This window comes from Aythya marila (assembly GCF_965140915.1).
Source record: "Aythya marila genome assembly, chromosome: 1".
Taxonomy (NCBI): domain Eukaryota; kingdom Metazoa; phylum Chordata; class Aves; order Anseriformes; family Anatidae; genus Aythya; species Aythya marila.
In genome coordinates this window covers 94,562,731-94,590,217 of record NC_139042.1, presented here as the reverse complement: position 1 = coordinate 94,590,217, position 27,487 = coordinate 94,562,731, and the positions used below count along the sequence as shown (strand labels likewise).

Genomic DNA, 27,487 nt, shown 5'->3' with positions numbered 1-27,487 from the left:
CTCCTTGAAGTTCTTGAGGGTTTTGGTCCTGCCTCAGTGACAATCCCCAAGAATGATGAAATGTTTTCTCTGATAATCAGTATTCTGACAAGTTGTGCAAATCATTCAGCACGTGTCCATAGAACCTGCCTTCCAGGAGCACCTTTGGAATGGAGTTTGACCACATGGATGCTCAAGAAAAGCAGATGTTTAAGTGGCCTCAACCCATCTGATGCAACTTTTTCTCTCTTATCCAACGAGCCATTGTTAAAAAGGCTCTCTGGCATTTACATAGTTCTAATTACTCAGATGACTTTTTACATGCTGTCTATCTCACCAAGGCCTTTTGGCATCTATGGTAAATCTGTTTTATTTTTCTTTCTCACCTTTCTGTGCCCTGAGGAGTTTTTTGTTGTAATGGTGAAAGGCTTGTTGTGCCGCGGTTCTTTACTTTAGCTTCTTCATACCACATGGAAGTCAGCTGTAAAACCAGAGTGTCCCGTAATGAGATCATCCAATTTTAGAGATTAACATCTGGAAGAGATTTTACTCTCATCCAAGTACCAGTTGCATGGGCCATGGATGTAGCAAGTATAATATATTCCTTCCCTTTTCTGGGAAGGTTTTGCTTGTGGTTTTGGCCAATAGCAGTTAAAGAAGTCTTCAGTTTGCTCAAATCTGTGCCAGTTTGAAATAGATTTCCCCTGCTAAGAGAAATGATGTGATTTTTATGTTGTACTGTTCATTGCTTCTCACTAAATACAGCATGGGCAATTTAATTTCAGTAAGGCCTTTTCCTATTTCAAATATCTGCTTTTGGCTCTAAGCTTTTTGGCAATATGGGTATTTAAAAATGATGCAAAGCATATGTTTAAAGAAAATGCTTTTCTTGTAGTGGAAAACACTGGAACTTTGGTCATTCGAAGTGGAAATGATTTGTGATAATTGATTTGCTAAATGTGGTAGTTATTGACAATTTGAATTAATGACTAGAAATGGGAACTCATGATAGAGGTAATTTACGTAGCTGTATCTATAACAAGCATCATTGATCTAACTGTAAAATGAAATAATCATTATGATCTTTATGACATTTTTTTTTCTGCCCAAATATTATAAGCAATTCAAGAACGATACTATTTATTTTTTTTCAAGAAGTTATTTAGACAAACACTAATATGATTTTTTAAACACATATTGATAATACAACTGTAACTTATAACTGTGTTCACAATATACCGCTTGTCACCTGACGAGATCTTTATTAAAACAAGCTAGCTTTTCTTTCCCTGTAGCTATTCCAATCTTCTCCAACATACCATCTAGACGTAGCTTTGGTGAAACAGACTAGAATACTGTACAGGGTCAACACAATAATTTAAATGAGCAGAAATAGTAATTTGATTCTTTCCTTCTTTGAACTGTACAAGGAAAGACACAGTTGAGAAACAACAAAATAAAGATAATTTTTGCTTTAACCCTCATCCGAAATTTATGGTGTTATATAGCAGTTCATAATCACTGTTGCTTCTCATGGATTAAGAATGGTAAGAAAGAAGGTAATGCATAGAAGAAAATGGAATCTGAAGAAAACTGCATCATGATCAATCTAGAACTATGCTGTACTGACACCAGATTTCAGCATTTGCTTCTTCCTCCTTATAAAGACAATCTTTGAGGTTTTTCTACTGTGCCTGTCCACTTTGCTCCTTCTCTGCAAAGGATTCTTTTTCTCAAGATCTCCTGGTCCTGTCAAAATCAAGAAATGGGAGGACACCCTGAATCTACTTATCTCAGTGCTCCAATTACATATTTAAAGAGGTCATCAGAGAACCCAATATCTGAGAGCTAAAGAGGAAAGCAGAAACAGAGGAAAGGAGGAAGTCAGACATTATTTATTCATTACATTAAAGTTTATCTATCTACCTGCCTTATTTTACTGTGATATTGTGTTTGTGTTGCACCTTCTGTGTCCAAGGTTATGAACTCATTGTGGTAGAAATCAGAGATTAACTGATGTACCTGCAAATGATCACCACAGAAAGGGAAAATGTGTCTAAGATAGATATTAGTGGTCCTTAGATTAATTTAGGGAGACTTGTCAACCAACTGACACCTCTGAGCATCTCTGCAGTCCCCTGGACCGTAACTCTACCCCTTTTATAGCCAAGAGGTCTCCTCCTCTGCCCATTCAGTGTGTGAAAGGTTTCTAGAAACCTGCATGGCTCCTATCTGGATATGTCTCCTTTTGGGAAATTCCTCATAGGAAACAGTACTTGGCACCTTTCAGTCTGGTAAAAGGGCCATTTTGAGGTAAAGCTGTTTTGAGACTCCCTTTCTCTCTCTCTCTCTCTCTCTTTTTTTTTTTTTTTTTTTTTTTTTTTTTTTTTTTTTTTTTTTTTTCCCCTCCCAGAACTAAACACTCCTTTGGTAGATCAGGCTTAATAAATGTTATAGTGTGAAGATGGGCGGTATGTGACAACTTAAGAACTCTGATGAAAGTTGTCTTGTGAGTCTTGTCACAGCAGTTGTGCAATCTTCAGATGGTACCAGCTCTGACAGATGTTGGTGGTTCCTGGAGCAGAACTGGGCAAAGAGAGAGATTTTTCAGAGTGAACCTTGGACCTCTGCTCACATTGCTAGTGCAGGCATGTTTAAATGAAGGTGCTGGCCCTACTTTGGCAGCATTAAAGCATTAAGACAGACACCTGGGGCAGGGGTGCTGAGTTGCTGGTGTGAGATCCTCCAGAACTTGTCCATTAAGATAAATAGGTCCATATAGGAACAGTATTTCCAAGGTAGTTTAAACTATAGCGTGTTTTTTTTTTTTTTTTTTTTCTCCATATTTTTATTGAGAAATTTACTCAGAAATATGTTAGGAACCATTGTAAATGGTGAAACAGTTTTTAAGCCAGTATTTCAGGTTTTACAACTGTGAAATCCTTAACAGCACTCTGCGTTATCTGTGACCACAGATGGATAGAAACCTCAAATAGTAATAATATATATATATTTTTTATTTTTTTTCTCCTGATCTAAGATACATGTGACAGTTAGAGCCATTCAGTATCTTTACAAAATCATTAAATTTTAGAAGAAACACTCCTCTTCAAGCTTTAAAAATCTCTGCTACAAACAAGAAATTAATTTACATTTCTTAAAGTGGCCTTTGTTAAGGATGGTGTGTGCCATCAATGACTTTGCTTTTTGACAAGATCACTGCCAGCAAATATAATGACATAAGAATTCTGGAATAAGTGTTGAATCTTTTGAATGGTACAATGTACTTCCGATCAAACAGTCCTTAGTAAAATTGGATTATCAAGCAAAACAAATGATTTATTTTGAAAGTTATTCATAGTTTCAAAGCATAAGTACAACCACTGAACAGTCATTAAAGTTTTAAAATGGGAGAGAGAGGACAAGATAAGAAGTAGGAGGAAAAAGGGACAAGCAGATCATTCATCAGTTTTGAAAGGTAGAAAAATAGAGAATGCAATGCAGAATTTCAGTTATTATCACTCCTGCTGAGGTAACATTTGATTTTGCTAAATAAACAAAAATTAAAACTGTCTTATAAGTTGCATCTTTTCCTTTTTTAATGTGATAATCAGTCACAGATGTGTCTAGTGCACAGGGGAGTCTGATTAGGAAGTCTCCTCACCTTGCTCAATATGTGGCTTTTTTGGTTGCTTCTTTTCTGTATGTTTCTTTGGAAAGGAGACATTTCTGAAAAGAAAATCAGCTCTCCAAGATGGATATTGTATGAATGTATATGTTATAACTATACACCATGTGTTTTAGTGCAAAATGTTGCAAGAATAGCCTGTAATGAATCAATGAGTGAGGTTATAAAGTGTGTGCGTGTGCTGTTCATGCTGTGCTCATCATGTTCCCTGTGTTTGTACAGGCTGATTCTGCTGTTGTGTGTTGTGCAGGGGGTTTCTGCATGCACAGCAAAACAAGGCATCCAGAACACTGCAGACCTGTAGAGACTGACTATATTGCATGTACTGTGTCTAATTGCAGCCATGCACCGTCTTTCCTGTGCATGCGCTACTTTTTGCATGCACGTGCCCCTTCTGTAAGGCTTCTATAAAATCTGTAGATTACCATTGAAGCTGGTTGTCTGTCACTCAGTCATAGCTTAGAAGATAAGCGAAGGCACAAGTAATATCTGGAAGCTAATGTCTGCTTTGATAACAGTCGCTCCATTTCATCACAGTCAGAAATGATAATTATTAATAATTTAAGTCTTAATCTTTTATCATGAAATTATTTGAAAATTACTGTAAGAAACTCTAAAAAAAAAAAATTTGATGGTATTTGTTATGAGAAAACAAGTTTCGACAGCTATCCCAAACCCCTTTTCTGAATTCCCCTGTCTTCCATGGAAGGAGGGAAAGTCATCTTCTTTGGGTACATAGGCGTTTATGCTGCCCGAAGCTCATCCTCCTTTCCTGGCCCTGTCCATCTATTTTTCTGTTTTGAAAATAAAATTTTTCAATGAAGAATATTAGCATGTAGCTCATTACCTCTGTAGCTGGCTGTGATTTGACCAAGAACAACTAATATGGTAAGCAAGGAAAGGAAGAAAGTTTCAGAAGACCAAAAGAACTGTTTCCTTCCCTCAGGCAGGCATGGTTAAACAACTGGGCAGTTTCCAAAGGTGTAAGGCACCAGGCTTAAGTCATGACAGACTTTCCTTTGAAGTGGAGGTAGTTGCATTTTATTGTTTCACAGGGTACTTGTTGTGTGAAATCAGATCTAGTAAAGATGTCTTGACTGAAGAAGAGCCTAATTCTACTGCTGGGTGGTTGGGGTGGTGATGCTCTGGTCTTCCATGTCTATCTCATTAAAGCAGGCACATCTCAGGTCTGTTTCTGAGCACTATAACTGCTTGATTAATATTTATTAATCTTCCTTCCAATATTTCATTGTTTTCTGTTTGGTTTTATCTTTATAGCATTTGTTTTCCAGATGTGAAAAAGTCTGAGAGAAGAGAACAGATATGGGACTTCCCTGAGCAGAAGATCTCTATTACCCATGGCAAAATCTGGGAGGTACAATCCATTTTGGGATTTGTATCCAAAAATTGATGCCAAAGTATCCCAAAGTCCAAAGTAGAGCTATCTTTAATTGTCTAACTTAGGAAACATTAATGTGCACTTCTCTCATTTTTCTATGACCGTTCTCAGATGAAATGTATTTATGTACTAGGCAAAAAGAATATGGTATCTCCTTAGCACTTATTATTTATGACTTGAACCCAGGATATCACAGTTGTGAGGTGATCAGTTTTCATCTGCGGTATAAATAGGTTTTGTGCTTTTTTCTCAGAAACAGCCTCTGTTCCTGTCTTCAAGTAATAAGTGGTATGTTTTTGACATGATGCAAATACTTGTTGAAGGTTAAGCTGAACCCATTTAAACTGATTTTGTATATGGCCCATTCAGAGCATCCCATGTGTCTCTGGAAAGGACAATTAATGCAGACTTTTGCTCCACTGATAGGTAAATTCAGACCTGTTCAGACCTCCTCTTTGTTTGGGTTAACTTGGTTCAAGAGCTGTCAAAAGCCTGATATCTCCTCTGAACTTCCTTAGTAAAGATGCAGTTGGATGAGGAAGGAGATGAGCGTGGTACAAGTTAAAAACAAACAAACAAACAAAAAAAGAAAACAAAAAAATCACTAAAGTGATGGACATAAGTGGCAAGCCAAGTTGTAGTGTCTTGTAATAGAACAAATAACAATAGAAGTGCTGTGATCTCTCTGACTGGTAGAAAGTTAAGCCATAATCTTTTTTATTTAAAATAAAATAAAATAAAAAAGCAAGCAAACATTGTTCTTAACGGGGAAGTGCAGGTCTTTTGCTCTGCTCCATCATCTGGAAAGCAAAGGGAACTGGATGGCTCCTGCCCTGTCTGCATAGATGTGACTGTGTAAAGGAGACTCAAAGACATCTGGTTACCCCTCTTGGGGAGGCACTCTGGGAGCCCGGGGGCAGGGAAGGACAGCAAGATACTGTTTTAAGGATAGAAGTTTCAGCCATCCAAATGAAAGCAATGACAATATCTGAGGTGACGTGCAAAAGGCTCTGGATTAGCATCCGTATCCTTATGAGGCAGTTGGAGACAGGGTAAAGAACACAATGGCAAATTCCACAGAGGACACAGGATGGTAAACCTGGGCAAAGTTCATGAAAGCTGTGAGAAACTTGAGAGGCACCTCACCAAGCTGGGGCAGCCACCGACCAGCATGCTGTGTGCAGTTGGATATCTGCAGCTCAGTGCAGAGATCCAGTGGGAAGGATTCAGAAAGGAGTGTGAAGAAAGGACAAAGGGAATGGGAAAGCTTTCATGGAGGGACACTGAAAAGACTTCGGTAGTTTAACAAGAAAGGGCAAAAAACATGTAGAAGATTTAAAAATATACCTCCATATGGCATAGTGGAAGCCTCTGTTCACCTGTTGATTCATAAGGTAAAATACTGTGAAATTGTTTTGTTGAAAAAAATTGAATTTAAGTTGAAAATGGCAGTCAAAGCTTTTCTATCCTTTGACTGCTAAGCCAATATAACTCATTCCCCTTAACTTTCATTGGAACCAAGGACTGAAAAGAAAGGACTAGGTAGCATAGGGATAATGATTAATCAAAATGAATAACAGATACTTATGAGGAACATGAACCCTCAACCTTAAAGGCATTAATCAGTTCTAATTCTTGAAAGTTAGGAGAAAACTTCCTTTCTGCTTCTTGGTACAAAAAGCTGCCGGTATTGATTTCTACAGAAGCTACTCTCTTTGAAACTTTGGTGCTTGCTTCAGCTAAGGACAAGATACCGAAGATCTCTTCTGTGACCATGTACGGGCTTTATTAAAGCCTGCCTGTCCTGCAACCTTCTCCTTCATCACTGAGTCCACATTTGGCTTCTCTTGTATTACATAAAAAGCTCCTTGTCCCCTTTTTTGAATGTTGGCCAAACTCACACAGCTGTGAGTTTGAGAAGGCACGTTTTAAAATCCAAATGAGAGAGGGAAGGATTTAGAAGGGGTAATAGGAGAACCAGGAAAAAGTAGATGCTCACTTTTATTTCCTTATTTTTCCTTTGGTTTGACAAAAAAAAAAAAGAAAACCAAAACCTGAAAAAGTAACAAACTTTTCATAATTACCTGAAATAGATTTCAGTAGAATGGTGCACCCAAAAATGCTTAAGAAATATTGGAGTTAAAGCGGGTTCCAGACACATCTGAAATGGTCTGTTCATATCTAATTATAGCTGCTGCTCTGCGTGTGTGTGTGTTTGATTTTGCAGTGCAGATGGAGTGGCTGTTTCACTTGGCCGCATGTGTGTTGGCCTGAACCCGTCCCCTCATTCACTGCATTCTGACACTATGTTTAGAAGCACTAACTATCCAAATTATAATGGGCCTCATGCTTTGCATTTAGACTGCAAAAGTTAAAGCCAACTAAAACAAATGCCTCAACACTGATTTTTTTTTTTTTTTTAATTTAAACTTATTTCATTATAAGACATTCTCTTAAGAGAAATTATTAATGAGATATTAATGAGATTTATTTTGGTGTGGTACACTGAAGATGAATCTACTAAACAAGCCTATATATATATATATTTTTTTTTTAATGCAGTACATCTCTCATACATTTGATGCAATTTCCCCTCAAGTATTAATTTAGAAAAAATACTGAATATTTCTTAAACTTGCATTTGAAGAGGAGAGAATTAAATGCCTTCAGACTTGTAGCCTGTTTGTTCTCTCTGTCACATCTGCTGGTGCAGTACCTGTCTCCTGTCATGGGAGAGGAGAATAAAATCATGTTTGCAGCCCCCTTCCCATCCACACTGTGGCAATGCTGACCCCTGGTCTATTCTTTGTGTGTTCTGACACAAATTTCAGCCTTGCATCTTTTTATTTAGAAGTTCTTCATGAATCTTTTATGGGCACAAACTGGCATTGCAAATATGACAAGATATTGCACTTGTTCTTGTGAATGTGTATCTCTGCTCCTTCAGTCCAGAAATGGGGTAAAACACTGTGTTCTTTGTGACTGCTCTCAAGCAAGAAACAAAGCAAAAACTTGGAATAATCTGTTAGCTGAAGGAATAAGGAAAACTGAGAAAGTGCACTTGAGTCAAGCATCATTTTTTAGGGGCGGAAAGACAAAAGTTCAAACTTGGTCTAAGATGCTTCAGGAGAACATAACTCAAGGAAAGGAAGATGCACACGGTAGATTAGATAAAGTGCAGAGGCTGCAACTGTCAACACAGAAATAACTAAAAGTGAATTTGAGTTAAGAGATATGAAGGATGAACAGCTATTAATAATAATGAGACATTGAAGAAATCCCACAGCAGCCGATGGGAGAAATCTGAGAAGGTAATGCTATTAGAAGGATTTGTAAAAATAGTAAGATATGTTTGCAGGGGCCATCTCTCAGTCATGTTGGTAGAGTAATGGAACATAAAATCCAAGTTTCTAGAGTTGGAGCATCCGAGATCCAAAAGCAAGTCAGAATCGTGGAACTAACCAAAATCCATACCAAAGGAAAAGCCTTACAGAAATAGCTGAACTGCTGTATCAGATGACCATAGCAAGACTTCATTTGATATAGCAGGGAAGGACGAAACACTTGTACACATCACTCAAGAGTGGAGCGTGAGAGGAATAAGGCCGAGAGGATATAGCTCAAAGAAAGTAAAGAATTTAGGCTAGCAACACCCCCACCCCCCCCACACCCCTCAAAAAAGCGTTTGAAATTTATCTGTCTACTTTTCTGATGCAATTAAAATTTTTAATGGGCAGGAACTAATTTTTCTAGTCATTGAGTCTGGACAGAAATATGGGAAAAAAAAATAGTGCAGGGTCAGCAGAAAAGGTGAGGTGCTGGTTTACTTGAGTGATAACTATTTTTTCACCAAGTATGACTGAAGAAAGATCTAGCTGACTGGTAACTCACTCTTTTCTTCACAGTGAAAGTTAAGTGAATTCTGTTCACATACATTTGAACAGCTTTGGACTAATTTGCATTTTATAGGAGAAACATTCACCCACTTCCTGCAAAATCCCCTCTCCCCCTCCAGAAACAATGTCATTTATTATTAATATAAAAATACCTGATGTAATTGTGGCAAATTGTTAACCAACAATAGCATGAACAATTAGCACAGAGTACCAGCTCCTGCTTTGCTGCACGTCCCTTGGATCTTCAGCTTCCACGTAACCTGAGTTTTAAGAAATTTAAAGAAAAGCATCAAGTTTCATGGATTATACTATCATAACTAAACCCAACCGAAAATCCTACGAAATGGATTGTTTCACATCAATACTCCTTGTGTTTGATCTTGTTCACTGAGAACCAGCAGAGCCTTAGTAAACCAGCAAATTTTCTTCTGGTTCCAAAGCAAGAAAATTTTCTTGGGAAGCTTTCATCTGGCTCTACTGGTGGCTGCTGGTTGTCACATAAGACCATCCCTCACTTGGAGGGAGATGTGACTTCCCTAGAGTTGCAGAGTTGCATGCAGATGACAGGCTGAGCGTATCTCTGGAATTAGGCTGGTATGCTTATAATAACTTGTGTGCCCTAGTTATTATTGTTCAACGAGGAGTAAATATAATAGCTTTACAGCCCACCATATTAAATGGAATTCAATGATAGATCATTTACAAAACCAAATGGTTTTAAAATGATCCCGCAATGTGCTGAGTAGCTCTTATAATGTCCACAGACTCTAATTTGGGAAAGGTATTTGTGCGCACCCATGACCTTAAGCGCACAGTTCCATTCCTTTGCCTAAAGACAAAATTTCCTAAATTGGTGTCACAATAACTTCAACTCTTATCTGAAAATTCACAGAATTACGAGAATGTTGATGAAAATGTTTCTGTCTTGTACTTCTTCCAGTGTATTTTAGCAAGTCACAAACAGCATAATTGTTGCATTTTACACTATTAAAATCTACGTGTTTGGAGGTTGTATTCTTGTGGTTAAATTGTATAGCAGCAACTCTTTTCTTGGGTTTGTGCTGGGCAATAATTTTCTCTGAAGAATTATTATTATTTTTTTTCTTGTTGTTGTTATTATTGGTCCTTTTACAGAAGTTATCTAACGTGATGTAAAATGCGACATGCAGGGGGTGATAATATATTGACATAATATAAAAACCTATATCTGAATAGACTCGGTTCTTTAATACCAGCAGGGGACTGAATCATGGATAATGCTGTTTCTCTTCTTCTTTGTTTCTGTATCAAAACAAAATAATAGAAACTGATTTTCAGTTATTTACCAACTTTATTTACCAAGAAAACATGTTTATTAGAAATCAGGTGTGGGAGTTGGTATGTATTTTAATGATTTATATTCCCAAGTGTGCTTTTTTAACCTACTTTGTTCATTTCAGAACATTTAATTCACTGAAACTCTTAGCAACTTTTCATATTTTTATTTAAAAAGTTTGAAATCAATTATTCAATCTGACTATTCAGTTTAGAGGAGATGTTAAGCTATTAAGTCTTCTGAAGTCTTCTCTCCTCTCATATGGAAAGCAAATGTAAATAAAGTATTTGCAAAATGGTGAACAATGGCTAGAAATTTGGGGAATAGAATAAGCAGCTTATGGCCATGATAGAAAGACCTTTGCTTTTGTTCTCTTTCTTCCCATGCCCCACCAAAGGAGCCCCACGACAGGAGTCTCTGATCTCCCAGGCATTTTTATTCCACATTCTTGCCCTTTTTCTTATTATCTGCTTTTTATTTTTTTGTTTGTTTGTTTGTTTGTTTGTTTTTGACATCTTTATCACAGCGTGAGTGTTCTTGCCCATCTTCCTCCTTCTGCTGGTCTCTAGACACACTCAATGTGCCATCTACAGTTGCTGGCATCTTTTTTTATCATCTATCGTTCATCCAACCCTCTCAAGCAGAATAACCCTCATGGGGATTTGGAGAGATGGCTTTGCAAGGAAACCTGAATGGTCTGCTGTCTGCACCTGACTGTTTTGTCCTCCTGTTGGAACTTTGAAACACCAGCCCACCACTGCTGTGGCCTTTCCCTTCCACTGGCTTGCTTCTGTGGGGTCTCCTGCCCTCACAGAACTCATGCTAATGTTACTTTTTCAGCATTTCTACAAAGTTACACCTCAGTATTTCCAGAGCATTCCATGGGAATTGCTATGCTTCTTTCCTTGGGCTCTTCTCTTCTATCTGTCCTTATTGATGTCCTGTTCCATCCTTTAACAAAAGTTCAGCAGCCCTCTATATGGGCTCTAATCTCCTTCTCTGTTCCTGTCCTGCTGTGTCTGTCCTTAGGGTCAATGTCACTGAAACAGGGATTTATAGCCCATAAATTCAAATTAGATTTATATTTAGATGCAGATTTCTATACAATGAATTTAACGGTAAATTATCAAAAGTCATCTTGTCTTCCTTGTGTTTCTACTTTGCATTGGAGAATAAGTCTCCATAAATAGCAACACAATAGTTGTATGTATAGCTTTAATTTTTCTCAGTGCAGTTTCTATTTTAATTCTTTTTTGGTGACAGTTACAAAGGCCTTAGTGCTGATTAGTCCCCATGTTCACTGATATTGAAGCCTTTCCTAACTTAAACAATAATTCTGCATAATTTTATTTTCTCTTTGTATATATCTGTTGCCTCTAGTTTTATAACTGAGACTCATCTACCCAGGAAGTTAATAAAAATTATCTAGTGGTATAATTTGAAGCAGATTAGTTTGATTGCATTGAATCAGTTTTTGGCACTTACTCAGAATTTAAATGGCTTTATTTTATTTCAGCTTATTCTGTTCTCCAAATGACAATCAAGTAAGGTTGAGCTAGACTTAACTCTTAGGGGCTTTTAGAAGAAGCATATTCTGAAGAACTTGAACAATGAGAAGCAGAGATTTACCTCAATTTGTGGTGCAGTGGGTAGCCAGAATTGGGTATAAGAACATGCCTTATAAGGGACAGGGTACAGAACAGAAAACTGAGTTGTCACTGGGAAAACTGAGTTCTGGAAAATTAAAATTGATTTAAATATGAGGAATGTTTAAAAAATTATCCATTGACTTGAAATCTGACTATAGTACATTACATGATAATCTAGTGTTGCAACATTTAGAGAAAGCATGAAGGAAAATATACTTTGATATAATGTGAGAAAATGCTATATAAAATGGAAAGTGATGAAAAAGATTTAAAATGTCTCAGAGATCCAGATAATTACCCACCCAAACCCATTATTTAAGAATCTGTATTTTCAGTTTATTAGGTGTTTTTCCCACATAGATAAAACAAAACTGCATGGAAATATAAGCTGTAGAAAATATCTTTGTCCTATTGTCCTGTTTTATAACAGAACATTGTTTAATTTCATGTATTCTAGTAGCAATAATAAAGATCTTACTTGAAAAATGACTGGAAGCTGAACTTTCATAAACACTTCAGCAATTTAGGAGCTTAAAAACTAATGAAAATTACCTTACCATTTTAAATATTAAGCCTGTTAAGATAACCTTGTAACTTTTTACCTTTTTTAAACACTGGAGTTTGTAATGCTGTAATAATTGAAAACCACTTCTTAGAGACAATATTTTGTCTGTTAGAAGGTTACTATATTCTTGTGTTAGAAGAAGACTGACTTTTTTTCTCCTTTTTTATTTTTTATTTATATATTTATTATTTTTTTCTCCCAGAAAATGTTTGGTGTTTATCTGCAATGGTACAACCCAAATGGTTAACAATGAGGAACTGTGTTTATAGAAGAGATGTGATCTGGACTCATGACACACAGACATCTTCAGTTTTGACCATGTGTAGATTCCTGACAGATGACTTTTGTGATTAACTGTACTCAGCTTTCAGACCAGTGCTTGTGCATATTCCTGTAGTGCCATAAAAGAAGTGTTTCATGTATACCTACACATTCTGCATTAGCTCCCCGTGTGAAGAGGTCCTCAGAGTCTGCACAGGTCTGTGCAGTCTGTGCTTGAGTTGTACACACTGCAGTTCTGCTCATATCTGTGGGCCAGATGAAAGTGAGATTGCAGACTAATAGGACACATTTACTCAGATGGCATTTGGCCAATTTTCTGATAAAATGATTGCTAAATAAACCAAGAGTTAAATGCAACGTGCTGCCAAGGAACATAGTTTGCCTTTTGCTGTGAGGAGTAGAATGTGAGTCAACCAAAGCATTCGGCTACAGCCCGCTTCCAGGCTTGAGGCTGAAATGAGATACTTGTTTGCCCACACCTGCTGTATGTCCATCATTTCTCAAAATGCAGAGCCTTGTAGGTACACCACCTACAGGTGAATGCAGGCTCACAAAGCTACTTCTTGGTCTGTGATACAAATGGGAAGAAATCCCAGCTCCAGTTGTACCCACATCAAGTTCAATTAATACCTCAGAGTCAAAGCCCAGTGAAAAAACATGTTTAAATGAAGTGTGCGATTTTTTCCCGTATCCTGGAATGGCACAAGAAATATTCTGGAATACCAAAAATGGAAAAGTAGAGCCAGAACTACTTTAGGATATGAACAAAGTAGTGTAAGCTTTGATCACAAGATCTCACCAATAGCTGTCTGTTCTGATATTAGCACACTAGTATTTCAGTGGATTAAACACAAGCAAATTCAATCATAAGACACTGTCCAAAGTTGTTTGTTGTTTCAGAGGAAAGAGTTTATTTATTAGTATCCTTTTCTTTTGAAAAATAGATAAACAATTTTCCTAGAACAGCATTTTAATATATATATATAATTTAAAAATTAAATTATTGTCTAAGTACACGATTTTCTTGTGCTTCCTTAATAAATATGTTTTCATAATTACCCATTCACAGATGTATCGAAATTGTTTCTAGGGAAATACAAAAGACCTCAAAAGTAGGTTAATGAGCCAAACTATTACTTTCTCATACCTACCTCCTATCTTCTCTTACTGACAGTTATGATGTAGACAAAGCTATGAGAGCAAGTAGATAATTGCACTTTCTACATTTTTTTTTTTCTGATTCCACCCTTTATACTGACTATAATGATTTGTGCATGCACATGTGCAATTCTACTAATTTATTTATAAACTTCTACATAAGTATTTTAGGGTAGATACAAATTTCTTATTTTGCTAACCTAATTGTGTTATCACTTAACTTTGGAGATATATGCAGAAAGGCAGACAAAAATCATTTGATATTTCAGTAAAAAAGTATGACTATCTTTCAGTGATTTAGAAAAAAAAGGTCTTTGCCTGCTTGTTCTGCTTAGCAGCAGAAATATTTTAAAGGTTACAGATGTCTCAAAATAAAGGGGTGTGGGAAAGATTTCACTTTTAACTGAATACAATTTCCGCCAACACTGTAAAACTGAAGTTCTGATTACATTAGTATTTGTTACCGTACTGGAAATGATATATCAGAATTGAGGCTTTGAAAAATTTGAAATTTGTGGTTATTGATAAAGCAGTTTGTAAACTAAATTCAAACTTTCCAGCCAAGTTTATCTAAAATAGGTGCTTTAATTTCTGTTTGCCTGTTTGCTGGATTAAATGGAAGAAAAGACGGAAGTAATTGTTTCTCAGGCTCTGGCTCCAGCCATTAGTGATGTTAAAATGTGATGTTACTTACAGGAAACTGCATAGACCTTTAAAATATGGTTGTTTGGTGGTTTGGATTACAGTTAAATTACTTAATATGATGATATTCAGAATTAAATTTCTTATCTAGTTTTTGTAAAATGACCACACTAAAGAATGGAAAAGTGATTTTAGGAAGTTCTGTAGGTCAAGAGGACAATGTTGATTCATATCATAGAGATTTTTAGGCACATCATTTTGAAAATGTTTGCTTTTGTCTGTACTGTATTCCTGTAAGCTTCATACTGTGTTGTTTGGTACTGGAAATGCTAAGAGGAAGCAACTTGGAGGGCTCGATGGCCAGCTGCCTGATTGCAGTGCCATGCAAGGATGAAGGGCCAGCAAGCAAGACAGAGGAAAATGTTCCCAGTTTTGAGGGTTCTATCCGGGGCTTCCAAGAAGAGGGTCAGGTCAATTATTTACTGATAGTTGAATTGCCAAAATCAATCCAAACAACAAACAAATTAAAAATTGATAACAAATGTGTAATTTATTATTGGTTAAGGTTTCTCTGAGGTACTGTAAGGTCACAACATTTGCCATCAGCCAGGTTCTTGCTCCTTAGGAAAGGCAGGCTTCTTCTCTGACAGTGGTTATCAAGAACAATATCAATATTATAAGTCCATTTTTGTGAAAATGTTCAGAATGTAATATTGGGAATAGCTTAATTTTAGCTGTAATTGGAATCGTAGCAATAACTGACTCATATTGCAAGGGTAAGGTTGGTGGCAGTTTTCTACACTGCTAGATATCTCCAGCACTGTTTCATCTTTGTTTTTTGGACAAATTTCATACCTATTCATTTTTACAGTAGGTAAGCTGACATTAAAATGATGGTGTGAATTTGTTCATTATCTGCAAAGATGGCAAAAATGGATTTCTCAGCCTATTTCAAGAAAGTCTCCAGCTGAACAAAACATTTTGTTCCAGTATTGGAATGCTGCATTGTGTTATTTTGGAAATGTGAGAGGAAAAAACTGTGAAAAGAAAATTCCCATCTGATTTATCAAGAAATCTATTTTAAGTTTTGTGATTTTTTTCTCTGAAACAGTTCACTACATTGATCTATCTCTAATGGCCAATACAAATCCACAGATTATGTTATAATTCATAATGAAACAACAAAATAAATCCTTAATTTATGAAACAAGAATTCTTTTTGAAAGGTCACATTTTTATGACCATATATATTTCTTTTTTAGCAATTCAGAGTGTTGACACAAAGAGATTTTTCACACAAATATTTTTCATTAAAACAGAAAAAGGAAATTCTTATTTAAATATATGAAATTAAGACACATTTTTCTTTGCCACTTTCCTGGAAAAATTCTATGCAGTTTTCTTTTTCTATTCTTCTGTTTCTTCTCTGGCAAGTGAGGCTAGACAAAGGTTTTACTCCTTTTACATGTATTTGTTATCATATTACATTATTTTGCTGTGATTTTACATTAAGTTCATTCTGATTTCATGCTTTACAAGGGCTAAAAGCTCTTCTACAAACAATACTATAGGTACTAGTACACAGCTGATTTCTTCCTTTTCATCTAAATGGTGGTAAAAGACCCTAAACATAAGGTCTTGAAGATTTGCAATGGTTTCTGTGAATGGAATATTTCCTCACTTTCTTTTGAATTCAGTAAATTTATAAGCAACACTGTCTTTTCCTAGTATGACTTAAATGTGATTGAAGTGATGAATTATCTTCCTTGTCTCATTATATAGATTTCATTTTGATGATTTTACTAGCTAAAAAATTAGCCAAGTTTTAAAAACAATAGTTTTTGTTACACTTTGGTTTACTATATTTATTAATAGTAGTTGTCTGAAAGTCAAGGAAATGACGCATGTGTATAAAAAGTAAAAAATGGCCAGCAGCATTCTTTAGTTTTCAACACATGATTCCAGTGGCCTTGCCCTTTGGCCAAGACTTTTGTTGAGTTTCTTCTGTAACCTTTATCCTTATTTATATTCCTTCCTTTCCCTTTCGAGGGACCTTTTGTATTTGTTGTGAACCTTTTTAACCTTTTGACTAGAAAGTGGGATTTTTTTTTTTAATTATTATTATTTTTTTTTAAGAAATGAGATCATTAGAAATGAGAATTGCTGGCCTGTCTGCAAAGTCATGGATTACATCTTTTCCTACAGAAGCTGCAGCACAAGGACAAAATGTGCATCTTACTTTTCTTGCCCCACTACTGTGCCTTAACCGCTTTACAAATAAACTGTCTTTAAGAGAGTCACACTGTTTTTTTGTTTTTGTTGGAAGTATCTTTAACACATTTAGCAGTGGCTTCAGCTATCCCTAATTTGCCTAAAAATGTTTGCCTAAAACCTACAGCAGAACTGAAGGATGTAAGTATTCTGCCTGTGGCTGCCTTAAGACTTTGGCAAGTATTTGATGCTGATGGCATTTCAGTGAGGTGAAGACCTATACTGACTCCATCATCTCCCAGGGAGCCTAAAAGCTGGCACAAAAGGCAGCACAAAGTTCTCACATAGTCATCTCAGCAGATGGTCTCTTTTTTCCAGAAATGCCTCCTCATTCCTACTGGCTTATCATAAGAGTTGGTAAATGTTCAGCATTTCTGAAAAATCTCATGTAGAATTATAGGAGGTTAGCTGTAGCATCCCATCCAGTTGTTGTTGAGAAAAGGAAATAACTTCTTTAATGGCCTGAAAAAGATGCATTAGAAAGTGTAACAGTCTGAGTCCCCCCCCAAAAAAAAATTTTGAGTGTACATAAACTGAATGTTGCCTTGACATCCTTTCTGAATTAGAACATGACCTCCTCAAGCACCACATCACATGTCCTTTAATACAGACATTTCAGTGAGGAATTTGGGTCCTCCTGCCTTATGGTGGAGCCTGTAGATTCTAGAGGGCTGCTGAAGAGTTGCAGCTGAGGCTTTGGTGATCCTGGCTGCCTTCTTTGATAAAAGAAAATAAAAATAAAAAGCTGGGAGGACTCTCCCCAGTTCTATCCTGAGAAAAAAAACTCTGAGCAGCTGGTATTACTTGAAACTCCTAAATTTTTATTCTGTGTGGATGACACACAAGTTAGAGAAGATGAGGGAAGAACTGTGGTTTATACTTGTGAATTTGCTTGAAATAGAAAACAGATTTCACACTTGAGATGAAATATCAAGATATGCAGGTCTCTCTGGAACACTATCTTTGGGTATGATGTCTTTGTGCTGTCTACATGAAACTGCATTACAGCACCAGTATGCAGGCAATAAATGGAAGAGTGGCAAGTGGTAAAGTAAGTACTCCATTACACTGAAGTTATCACTAGATTAACATTTCTGAAAATCCAGGGGAGCTGAAAAAAATGGAAATGGGTGGAAGGAAGCTTGAACTAAATACACAAAATGAAATGTGCACTAAAATCTGTAAGAACACCCCTCCCCTCCAAAAACCCAAATCTCAGAAGTTTAAAGTTAACTCAGGAAGCATAAAAGAACGTCATTTATTATAAATATTAAATGGCTTTTGGGTCTTGTCTCTAAGAACTACTTAATGCACAGAACCCACATTTATGTCTGTTTTCCAAGCACATTTCCAAACATGTTTATGAGTTAAAGGAGCAAAGGTGTCAGAGAAGCCAATTTTGGTTCTTGTTTTGTTAGGTCTGATTTATAGACTAAGTAGTGTCTGAATGAGGTAACATGGTTGTTAACAAGGTTGATATTTTGAAAAGAAAGGTATTTTGACAAACAGAAAGTGAAGTAATAGTAAAAAGTTGAAGTTTCACAGTGAGAACTTCTGCTGTTATCTAAAGGAATGTCCTACCCAAGGTGTCTATCTCTCCCTTTGCCATAAAGACAAGTCAAGTCAAGCTTTGAGCCTGTAATTCACATCTACATCAGTTATCTTGGGCAAGTCGTATAAATTCATCATTAAGTTCAAATCTCCCTGAGCCAGAAGTCAGAGGTTACCCCTTACTTCTGCCAGGAAGGGTTTATAGGCATAACATCACACATCCTTGCAGGGCTGTGCAGCTCTGTACCCATCTCACAGTGCAGCTGGAGTGAGATAAAATGACTTGGCTTTCCTCTGCCTCCACCTCCTAGGAAGGCTTCTCGGGTGGGTGGTGTTCAGAGCACATGAAGCCCAGACCTCAAAGCGTTTGGGGCCTTAGGAGATGCGGTGGCTACTTGCACTCAGGAGCATAGCTAAAGGCTGCAGTGATGCACCTCTGCAGAACACAGATGACTGTTGGATGAGGTGAGAAACACGAATCCTGTGCCTGCCCCAGCCAGGGCTTGCACCCGTACGTGCCACACAGCCTGGGAGTGCCCTAGTCAATAGGACAGCAGTTGTTAGGGACTGAGGGAATGAGGAATTTTCCGTTCTTCTATTAAAAATACACCAAGGGAAGGATTTAATGTTTCTTTGGGCTAGTGGGAGAATTCAAGAACCTGTCTGACCTTGGTGCAGGTGTTGGGACACTGCTTTTACTGTTATGGCTGGGTTTGTTTCTTGGAACGAGTGGGGTGCAGCCTCAAACCTCCCTGAGCTGAAAAGGGCACTGAGCCTGGGTCTTCCCTTTCCTCAGTAGTGTAATGTCACATAGCTGATCAAAATGGGAACTTGTGCCCTGCGGTTGAAAAGAGAAGACAGATTTCTTCCCTGTTTTTAAAGAGTTTGAATTTCCTCTTTAACTCCAGCAGAGGAATATGGACAACCCCAGAACTGAGCACCTCTGCACGCTATAGCTATGCATGTAAATCTAGAGCCTGTCTTGAAGAAGGTTAGAGCCAGGACAGTCTCTAACCATCCATCAACCATTTTCCCCTTTGCCAACATACTGTTCTGCCTGATGTTGTGGCTGGGGACCTTCCTCTGGCACACCACCTCCTTCCTCTGCACAGCAAGAGATGCACAGAGCTCTGCTAACTCAGGGCTGTGCAGTCCCCTCCACCCATGCTCAGGTATAGAGACCTACAAGTTTGCAGCAAGGCCCTTCACAGAAGAAGACAAGACATTTTGTTTTGATCACCAAAGTTAAATTTGATGGGGTGGCTCACATCAATGTCAATACCTACAGTTCTGTAGGACAAAGATCTAGGATCATAACTACTATATACTTTTAAGAGGATGTTTGTATTTTTTGTTGCTTATTTTGAAATGATATTTTGAATGTATTTCAATGCTGGTAAGATGGTATTTATTGCTAAATATTAAGATGGAACTTGAAGTACTCGCTGAAGGTCAAATTCTCACCCAATATAAATTTCCATTGCCCTGTGAAAAGCAATATATTTGTATCTGTTATCACCACCTGAAAGATATAGTTTGGAAACGTGAGGGAAAAAAAAATAGTGTGTTGTAATAAAAAAACAAACTCAAAACCCTCTAAAACCAAACCAAAACAAAAGATAAATGCCAAAACCAGAAACAAAATAAAAAAAAAAAAAAAGAGAGAGAGTAAGAGCCAGAGTTGACAGTACAACACTATGCATGTGTTTGTATGAAGAATCTCTGCAGCATTTCTGTTCATTGAAGAAGGAACTGAGTGCCGCAGTAGATGACTGCAAACTCACATTTATCTCTGGAATTTCTTTTGCTTCTGGAAATCACAAGATAAGCTGAGAAAAAGACATCAAAATGTATTAATGAAATATATAGGTATGTAATGGATCTTGATTAATGATATATCTAATCAAATAAAACATTACATGATTCATGATTCTTAAATGTGATTTGCCAACAATATTCCATTTGGGCACTGTTTTCAAAGGATATTGTTAAGGTTTAGGAGATGAAGTTTTCAGGTTAAGTTGTTATAATGAAAACACCACTCAATATGTACGGCTTGAAAATCCATTGTTAATTAACAGCATTCAATTCTTAATTGTCTTTTTACCAGTTCAGTTGAAATCATTGACACAAAATACATTGTTAAACTGCTTAATCAATCATTGTAGAAAAATAGAGGTGTTTGATAGGGACATTCTAGTACAAAGTTTACGTGAAGCTTCCCCATTGAAAGCTTTGGAGGCTTCTATTTTTTTTAAGCTTATGTTACAAAAATGAGATTTCATAAACTTTACAGTCCATACTACATGAATACCAAAGACAATAAAATACAGGGGGAGAGAGAGAGAAAGAGACAAACACACACACCTTAAGCTTTAAGTGCCCTATTCACAAAAATATAGCTTACACATGCGCATGCCCCAGTGGCGTAAAGTCTATTTTTTTGTGCTTGAGGACACAAAAAAAGGTTCTGTTAGGGCCCTGAGCTGCTGTTCTAATCAACATAAACTTTTCTTAAACTGCAGCAATGAATTATAGAGTGGCCCAGTAAATTCCAAGAGCAAAAAGCAGGTTTATCCTCAGAGGAATGGTTTGCCTTCAGATCATGCACCTTTTGCTAGGACTGCAGACTGACACAGGCTCTTCCCTACCCACGTGTTACCCCTGGGTCTTCTGCTGTAAGGCTTCTGTCTTCCAGCAGAGCTTTGGAGTGACCCTGCCTTAAAAGTTCTGGGTGCCCCTCGTGGGTGGCCTTACAGATGGGCTGTGATGTGTCAGTGGGAGTGCTGGGCTGGTTCTGGTACCAGGACAGAAGACCAAGCTTTAAGAGGTCTATAGCAAAAGGAGCTGTATCTCAGAAAACTTCAGCATAAATAACCTTTACCTGGTTGACAAAATCATCCATCCCAACTGGAGGGAACAAAAAAAAAAACCCATATTCTGAACCATTACTTAAATCACGCTGCTCTGTGAAAGCCTTTCAGGAAAGATGCTCAGAGATGAAACAAAAGACTTCCCATCCAGCCTGACCTGCCCATCCCTGGTGGCAAACCTTTCTCCCACACCCTGCTCTTCCTGCCTTGGTATTAAGCACAGCTGGAGAGCCTGCAAAACCCTGTGGATTAGCCACACTAGGTGAAAACTGGCGAGGGGCAGTTGTTTCAGCAAAAAACAGAGAATATGTATGGACTTGGAGTGAAAGCTATATCACAGTGCAAAATTTCTACCTGCCCACTGAGATTCTCCTGAGTTGTTTTTTTTTTTTTTTTTTTTTTTTCTTCCCATTTTAACGTAAATGTTTCTGTACTAAAATGCTTCAGACTCCTTTCAATATATTTCTCCGTTCTGCAGTGGGCAGGTATTAAAAGAAAACAACACAAACAAACCAAAACCAAGCAAATTAAGGCTGCAGCTTCCTTTCCTTCATTGACAGGAATGTTGTTGTGGATGGGCCAGAGCGAAAGCCCACCAAAAGCATCACAACCTGCATTGAAGAGGCAACATTTAACACATGCTGGGCAGAGTCCTTGGTGCTGGGCACTGCTGTGCTGCGGGAGCAGCATCCATCACACAGTGTGTCCATGAGCAGAGGGCCGTTTGGATCAGCACCCCTGCTGGTGCAGGTGTTGTGGCGTGAGCTATGCAACTGGTAATGTTAAAGTTGTTAAGCCAGGATGTACAGGATTTACAGTGGTTTACAGCAGCCAAGGAGCTAATCTAGGGACCCCTGCTTCTGAACACGGGTGGCAGAATCTATGCATTTTTCTGAGAAGCCCTATTGAAACCTGTTACCCAGGGATGGCATGTGTTTTGTGACTTGTTTTGGGACTGACAAAGCACCGATGCTGTTGGCAAGAGAATTTCTTCCATTATGGCTTCAGCTGAAATTCAGCTGTTTTCCAGCTAGGTGGTTATGATCTGCTCGCTACAGGACCACACTTGCTTTTCAATGGCCTGTGCTGCTCGTGCAGCAACTTGCTCCATTTAAATCCCATGGTTTGTGTGGGGAGAAAGGAGTTGTTTCCCTGGATATTGCACATAAAGGCTAATACCTTATGGAACATGCTTGCTAGACTAGGAATACGCAGGAAATTCTTGTTTGCCACAGTCTAAATTTAGATTGAACTGCCAAGAAAATACCCAGGAATAGTTTGCCTTATTTGTAAACATTTTCACAGTATATCAGTAATTATGTTACAATTTTTCTACCCTGCCCTCTCCCAGACTTATGGCTTTTTAGAGTCAGAAAAATGACCTGTTTGGGAAACAGTGAGGTACTCTAAATAGCTGCCAGTCTGGTACACTGAAGATGTCATGCACTATAAGAGCCATAGATATAAGGGGAGAAATCAGTATGAGACTCCAAATGTTAGAAGAGAAGTGCTTATTTCATGGGTAGTTTGTTTTTGCATCCCGATATTTCTAGAACTCGTTTTCTAAACCTACATTAATTACACAACTATGTACATTATTTAGAAGATCTTTACTACAGTACTTTTGTACATGCGTTGTTTATTACTAAATGTAAAGAGAAATTAATTACATAAGGCATATGTACAGTATCGTGTTGGGTTGCAGAGCCCTCTGCTCACCTTCCTCTTAAAGCTGCAAGGCCCATTTCATAAAGGCTTGCTGACCAGTTTACAAAACTGTCCTGAAATATATATAAAAAAATGGAGTCAAGGCCCATTGCTTTGATGAACATCAATTAGCCTTGCCTTTTTATATACCTTGATTATATTCCGGTGGCTTTTTTTGGTCAGTTTTAGTAAACCTGGAGGTCTGAAGTCGGTGAGGTGCAGAGGAAACCGTCGGTTGTTTGCAGGGTGGGGATGGAGATTCCACTGGAAGTAATGGGTATTGCAGCTTTAACCTATGCCTTTGCTTAGTCTGTGAATCTCTTGAGTTTAATTTGGGCAGGTAGATATTTCACATCTCAAATATTTATTTTCCCAGAATTAAGAATGACAGGGAAGAAAATAAAAGTGTGTGGAAGAAAGGAAAGGGGAACAAAAAGGGAGAAGATAAAGAAGGTCGTGTGGTTCTTACACCTCTGGTGGTTCTACAGTTTGGACTCGTTCTCTAGGTTTGCCACATCACCATTTCTTTCATTTTGGTCTTCTTGATTTTTCTCTTCCTCTTCAGTTTCCAGCTCAGCATGCTGGTCCAGCTTGCTGGAAACAGACCAAGTCAGGGGCAGTTCTGCTCGGCTGGCCATCTCTGCCAGCTCTTTGGCACTGTAAACTGGTGTGTTGGTCTCATATGTTTCATGAAAACTATTGTAGTCAACTTCATAAAATCCATCCTCCAGAGTGAGGACAGGGGTGAAACGATAACCCCACAGGATCTCACTCGTAATGTATGAACTTCGAGCTTGGCATGTCATTCCTGTAACAGAGAAGGAAGAAGTGTTTTAATAAGGACCCTCTGCTTTCCCAAATCCTTTTTTTTTTTCTCTCTTTTTTTTTTTTTTTTCTTTTTTCTTTTTTTCTTTCAAATAGGCAGAGAAGAGTATGTAAAAAAACACATACCAGCAAGATAATAGGCTTGACCTCATATGAGGTTGAGTTTAGAAAGCAATGTTATGGTGTGTAACCTATTTGATGCCTTTTCCTTCTCAAGTACATATATAATAACATGCATTGAGTCTGTGAGCAAAGTCTTAACATTTCTTCATTACATGCAGCTCTTCTTTCTGTATTTCATCAGTGAGTTACTTGCCTGCTGCTGAGTCTAAGATTGCTTGTTGCGAATGTGCGTGACTTGCTTTGTGACATCCTTTTGATCCCTGGCAGGTGATTTTTGTAACAAACCTACATCGCCACATTCAGCACTTGCCTAGGCTAACTGAGAAACTCTGGTAAAAGCTTTTTCTGTGTTGGAGCTAACTCCTGAGCCTGTAATCCACAGGTTGACTTGGCTCCCCCAGGGGCTGGAGATACCTTTTAGTCATGTTTGAGGTTTGGATTGGTGGCCAATGCACAAACATCAGCAAAGCTCCTGGGGAACACTGTCATGGTCTGTGGTGTTGAATTCAGATGACTGGGACTAACTGTGAGCTTTGTTACCTTCCTTTCACAGCTCTGCTGGACCTCACTCTGTGAGCTGCTGTAGAGAAATAAATCTGTAAGATAACATATCATGTTAAGAGATATGGAGATAGGCAACCATTCCAAGTTCAAAGTCTGATTCAGGGTGTCCTCTGGCTGAAGAAAATCCTGGTTGTGTTGCGGTGCTGTGACTTGGAGAACCCATCCCATCTCAGGCAGAAAATAAAATCTTATTGCTCAGCGGTGGAAGGGATAACTCAGCAGATCAGGAAAAATATCAGCAAAAAGGAATTTATAAGGCAAATGAATATTCCCAACAAACTGGGTTTACATAGAGAGGATGTGATGGTTTTCCTTTAATTATTTGCACATTATTAACTACATGTTACTAATCAAACCTCAGCTAAACGGTATACATCAAATAATAAATACCAATATATATCCTCTGAACAAGTCTGCCACACATCAGTTATTTAGAAGATAATCAAAAGCAATAAAAAAAAATCTTTCATTCTGGGGGCACAAATGGCAGTCCATAGAAATGCACATCATTTCTCTTCCCTGTGAAGTCACACAGAGAGTTTCAGGTAGAGCAAACATGGGTAGTTTAGTTTCTGATCTTTTTCAGGACTGCAATAACTACTCTAGATGATTCTGCTTTCATTCTATTAAATCTTCTCTTCAAACTCAGGTAATTCAGGGTGTTCTTGGTACTCTACCTTTTACATTTATAATGCTATGTTTAGAAAGCCACTTGCCAGCTGTTACCACACTGTGTTACCATGCTTCTTCAGTAGTAATTTCCAGTTATTGCCACACATCAGACACTGAGGAGTGGTGACTGTCAAGGGAAGCTTTAGCATGAAGACTGATGCACTTTTTCTACCTGTTAGAACCAGGCAGAAAAGTGAACATACTTCTACTGTGTTTACTAATCTTAATTTCTCTTTCTTTTTCCCTTACTGAACTACTAGGACCTTCATTTTTTATTTTATTTTAATTTTTATCATTATTATATTTTTTGGTATTGCAGTGCAGGTCATGTTTACATTTCACTTCTCACGTAATGCACAAACAGAACTGTAAAGATCTTACCATTTTAGTGTTCATTTCACAGGTGTGAAGGAAGAACACTGGAAATCAAATGACAAAATCATCCTTTTTGAGATTTCCTGTGCAATTTTTTTAGTCTAAAGAAGATCTTCCATGCCAAATGATGGAGGAACTCAGCAGCAATATACAAGAGACAAATGCAGAAGTGCAGCACCTTCTGAAAGGGCTATTTCTTTTGCAGAGCTCTGGCAGAGCCAGAAGAGCAGGTATAGTATTTCATAGAACCTCCCTGCCCCAGAGATGGTGGCATCACTGAACTGGAGGCAGAGAGGGCCAGAAGCAGCCAGGGGTGGTCTTGATGTCTTCCTTGTTATCTCAGACACCACTCTGGACTGGCTTCCTACCTGTTCTTTGCTGCTTCATGGTGGCTTGCTGAGACCAGTGACCCCTGGATGGGCTGTCCTGAAGGAGTGTGTCACTCCTAACACTCACATGTCTCTAATCTATTTGCTGGAGAAATTTAACTTTGAAGTGAGCAGAAAATCTAGAGTCTTCATTAAAAAGGTGATGAGATTAAATTAAAAAATATTGAAGTGCCTTTGAAACAGTGTTGCCTTCCTGTGCTCTGACCAAATACCCACTGTTCCTGCTGCAGTTAGGAAAAATTCATTTAACCTTTCGAAAAGAGGAAGGTAATTTTCTGCAGAAGTCAAGAAGATTAATTGAATTAGGCTTGAGTTACAGCTCATTAAAAACTAACCCTAATCTGAAATTTTGACCCATCTCTGTTTTTAATTTAGTCTCCCATTCTACAATGATTTAATACCTGTTCATTTTCCATTGACAGACAAAATAATTTCAGACCTAGAATGAGAGTTAGGATTTTTGAAATAAGTACATTGAAATCAAGAAAAAGACTATATCTAGTGAGGGCTGTGTGTATGAGAAAGGCCTTATAATGCTTTCCAAATATTTGTGATAGCTGATACGGAAAAAGTCTGTAAGTGGATCACAAGGATTCCAGATTAAAATGTCCCATGCTTGCAGAGGCCCTTGAAGTGATTGCCAGTGATCCTCTATGGATCTGAAAGCAGAACAGAGAGATTTCTGCAAGTCTGCATTGCATGGGTTTACCTTGCTTGTTCCTTTTCTTCCTACTTTTTCTGCATTTACGCCTTTATCATACACTATTGTCTAATTTGCACACATTTTATTATACACCGTGGTTTTAATTGTCTTTCATTACTTGCTGTAAGTTCTGAACATGTTCTTGGTTAATGGAATAAGCTGCATCTTGAGTGAGGGAGTTTTAGGCTTTAGGTTTACAAGTATTGCCTGATTTATTCAGTATACATGTTGTTTATATGTAGCTATAGATCTGTTGTACAATGGCTTTAAAAATAGCTGTGGTTTGACATTTTGACTAGTGTCTCACTTTAATTGGATCCCTTCAGGGCAGATGAGAGCTGGAGAGCCTGTTGAGCTTCTTAGTTCAGCACTAATTGGACTTCTTCAAAATAAACAGGAAAATTGTGAGACCAAAATAATTCATTTAAAATTAATTAAAGCTATAACTAGAGTGATCTATTTAAACAGGAACCTTACAGTCCAGTGAAGACCTTGAGGCTGGATGCTCAGGCCCTGCTAAGTTGCCATGGCTGATGGGTGTCCAGTGAAATCAGGGTGGCTGGTGGTGACTGAAGGACAATCCTGGCTGTGTGGGGCAGCTGCCAGCCCCTGTAAACCCTTGTGAGGCAGCTCCACAGCCTCCTGCTCCATCTGTCCCTGCTCCCTGGTGCAGGAGAAAGGCAGAGGGAGGATTAGGTTGCACTGCAGTGGGCTTTATCTGACACCTGTTCATCTCACTGCATGCTGGACTTTCAACACACTGTGAGCTGGTGAGACCTCTGATGATTCCCCTTGGCTGCTGTCTCACTCCTCTAAACTCAAAGCATTTTGAATGAGTGGTAATCAGCCCCTATACATTGT

The 27,487-nt window shown here is 37.9% G+C and overlaps 1 protein-coding gene across 1 annotated transcript in view; it reads right to left on the bottom strand.

Moving 5' to 3' along the window:
• Nucleotides 1–23,457: 23,457 nt before the first annotated feature.
• KCNJ6 (potassium inwardly rectifying channel subfamily J member 6) overlaps nt 23,458–27,487 on the bottom strand; it is a gene marked incomplete at both ends in the record, with an annotated part of 112,109 nt that continues 108,079 nt past the window's right edge. The window contains one exon of the mRNA XM_082784797.1: nt 23,458–23,783. Within this exon, the coding sequence (XP_082640923.1) occupies nt 23,458–23,783 (326 nt within the window). The remainder of the gene's footprint in view (nt 23,784–27,487) is intronic.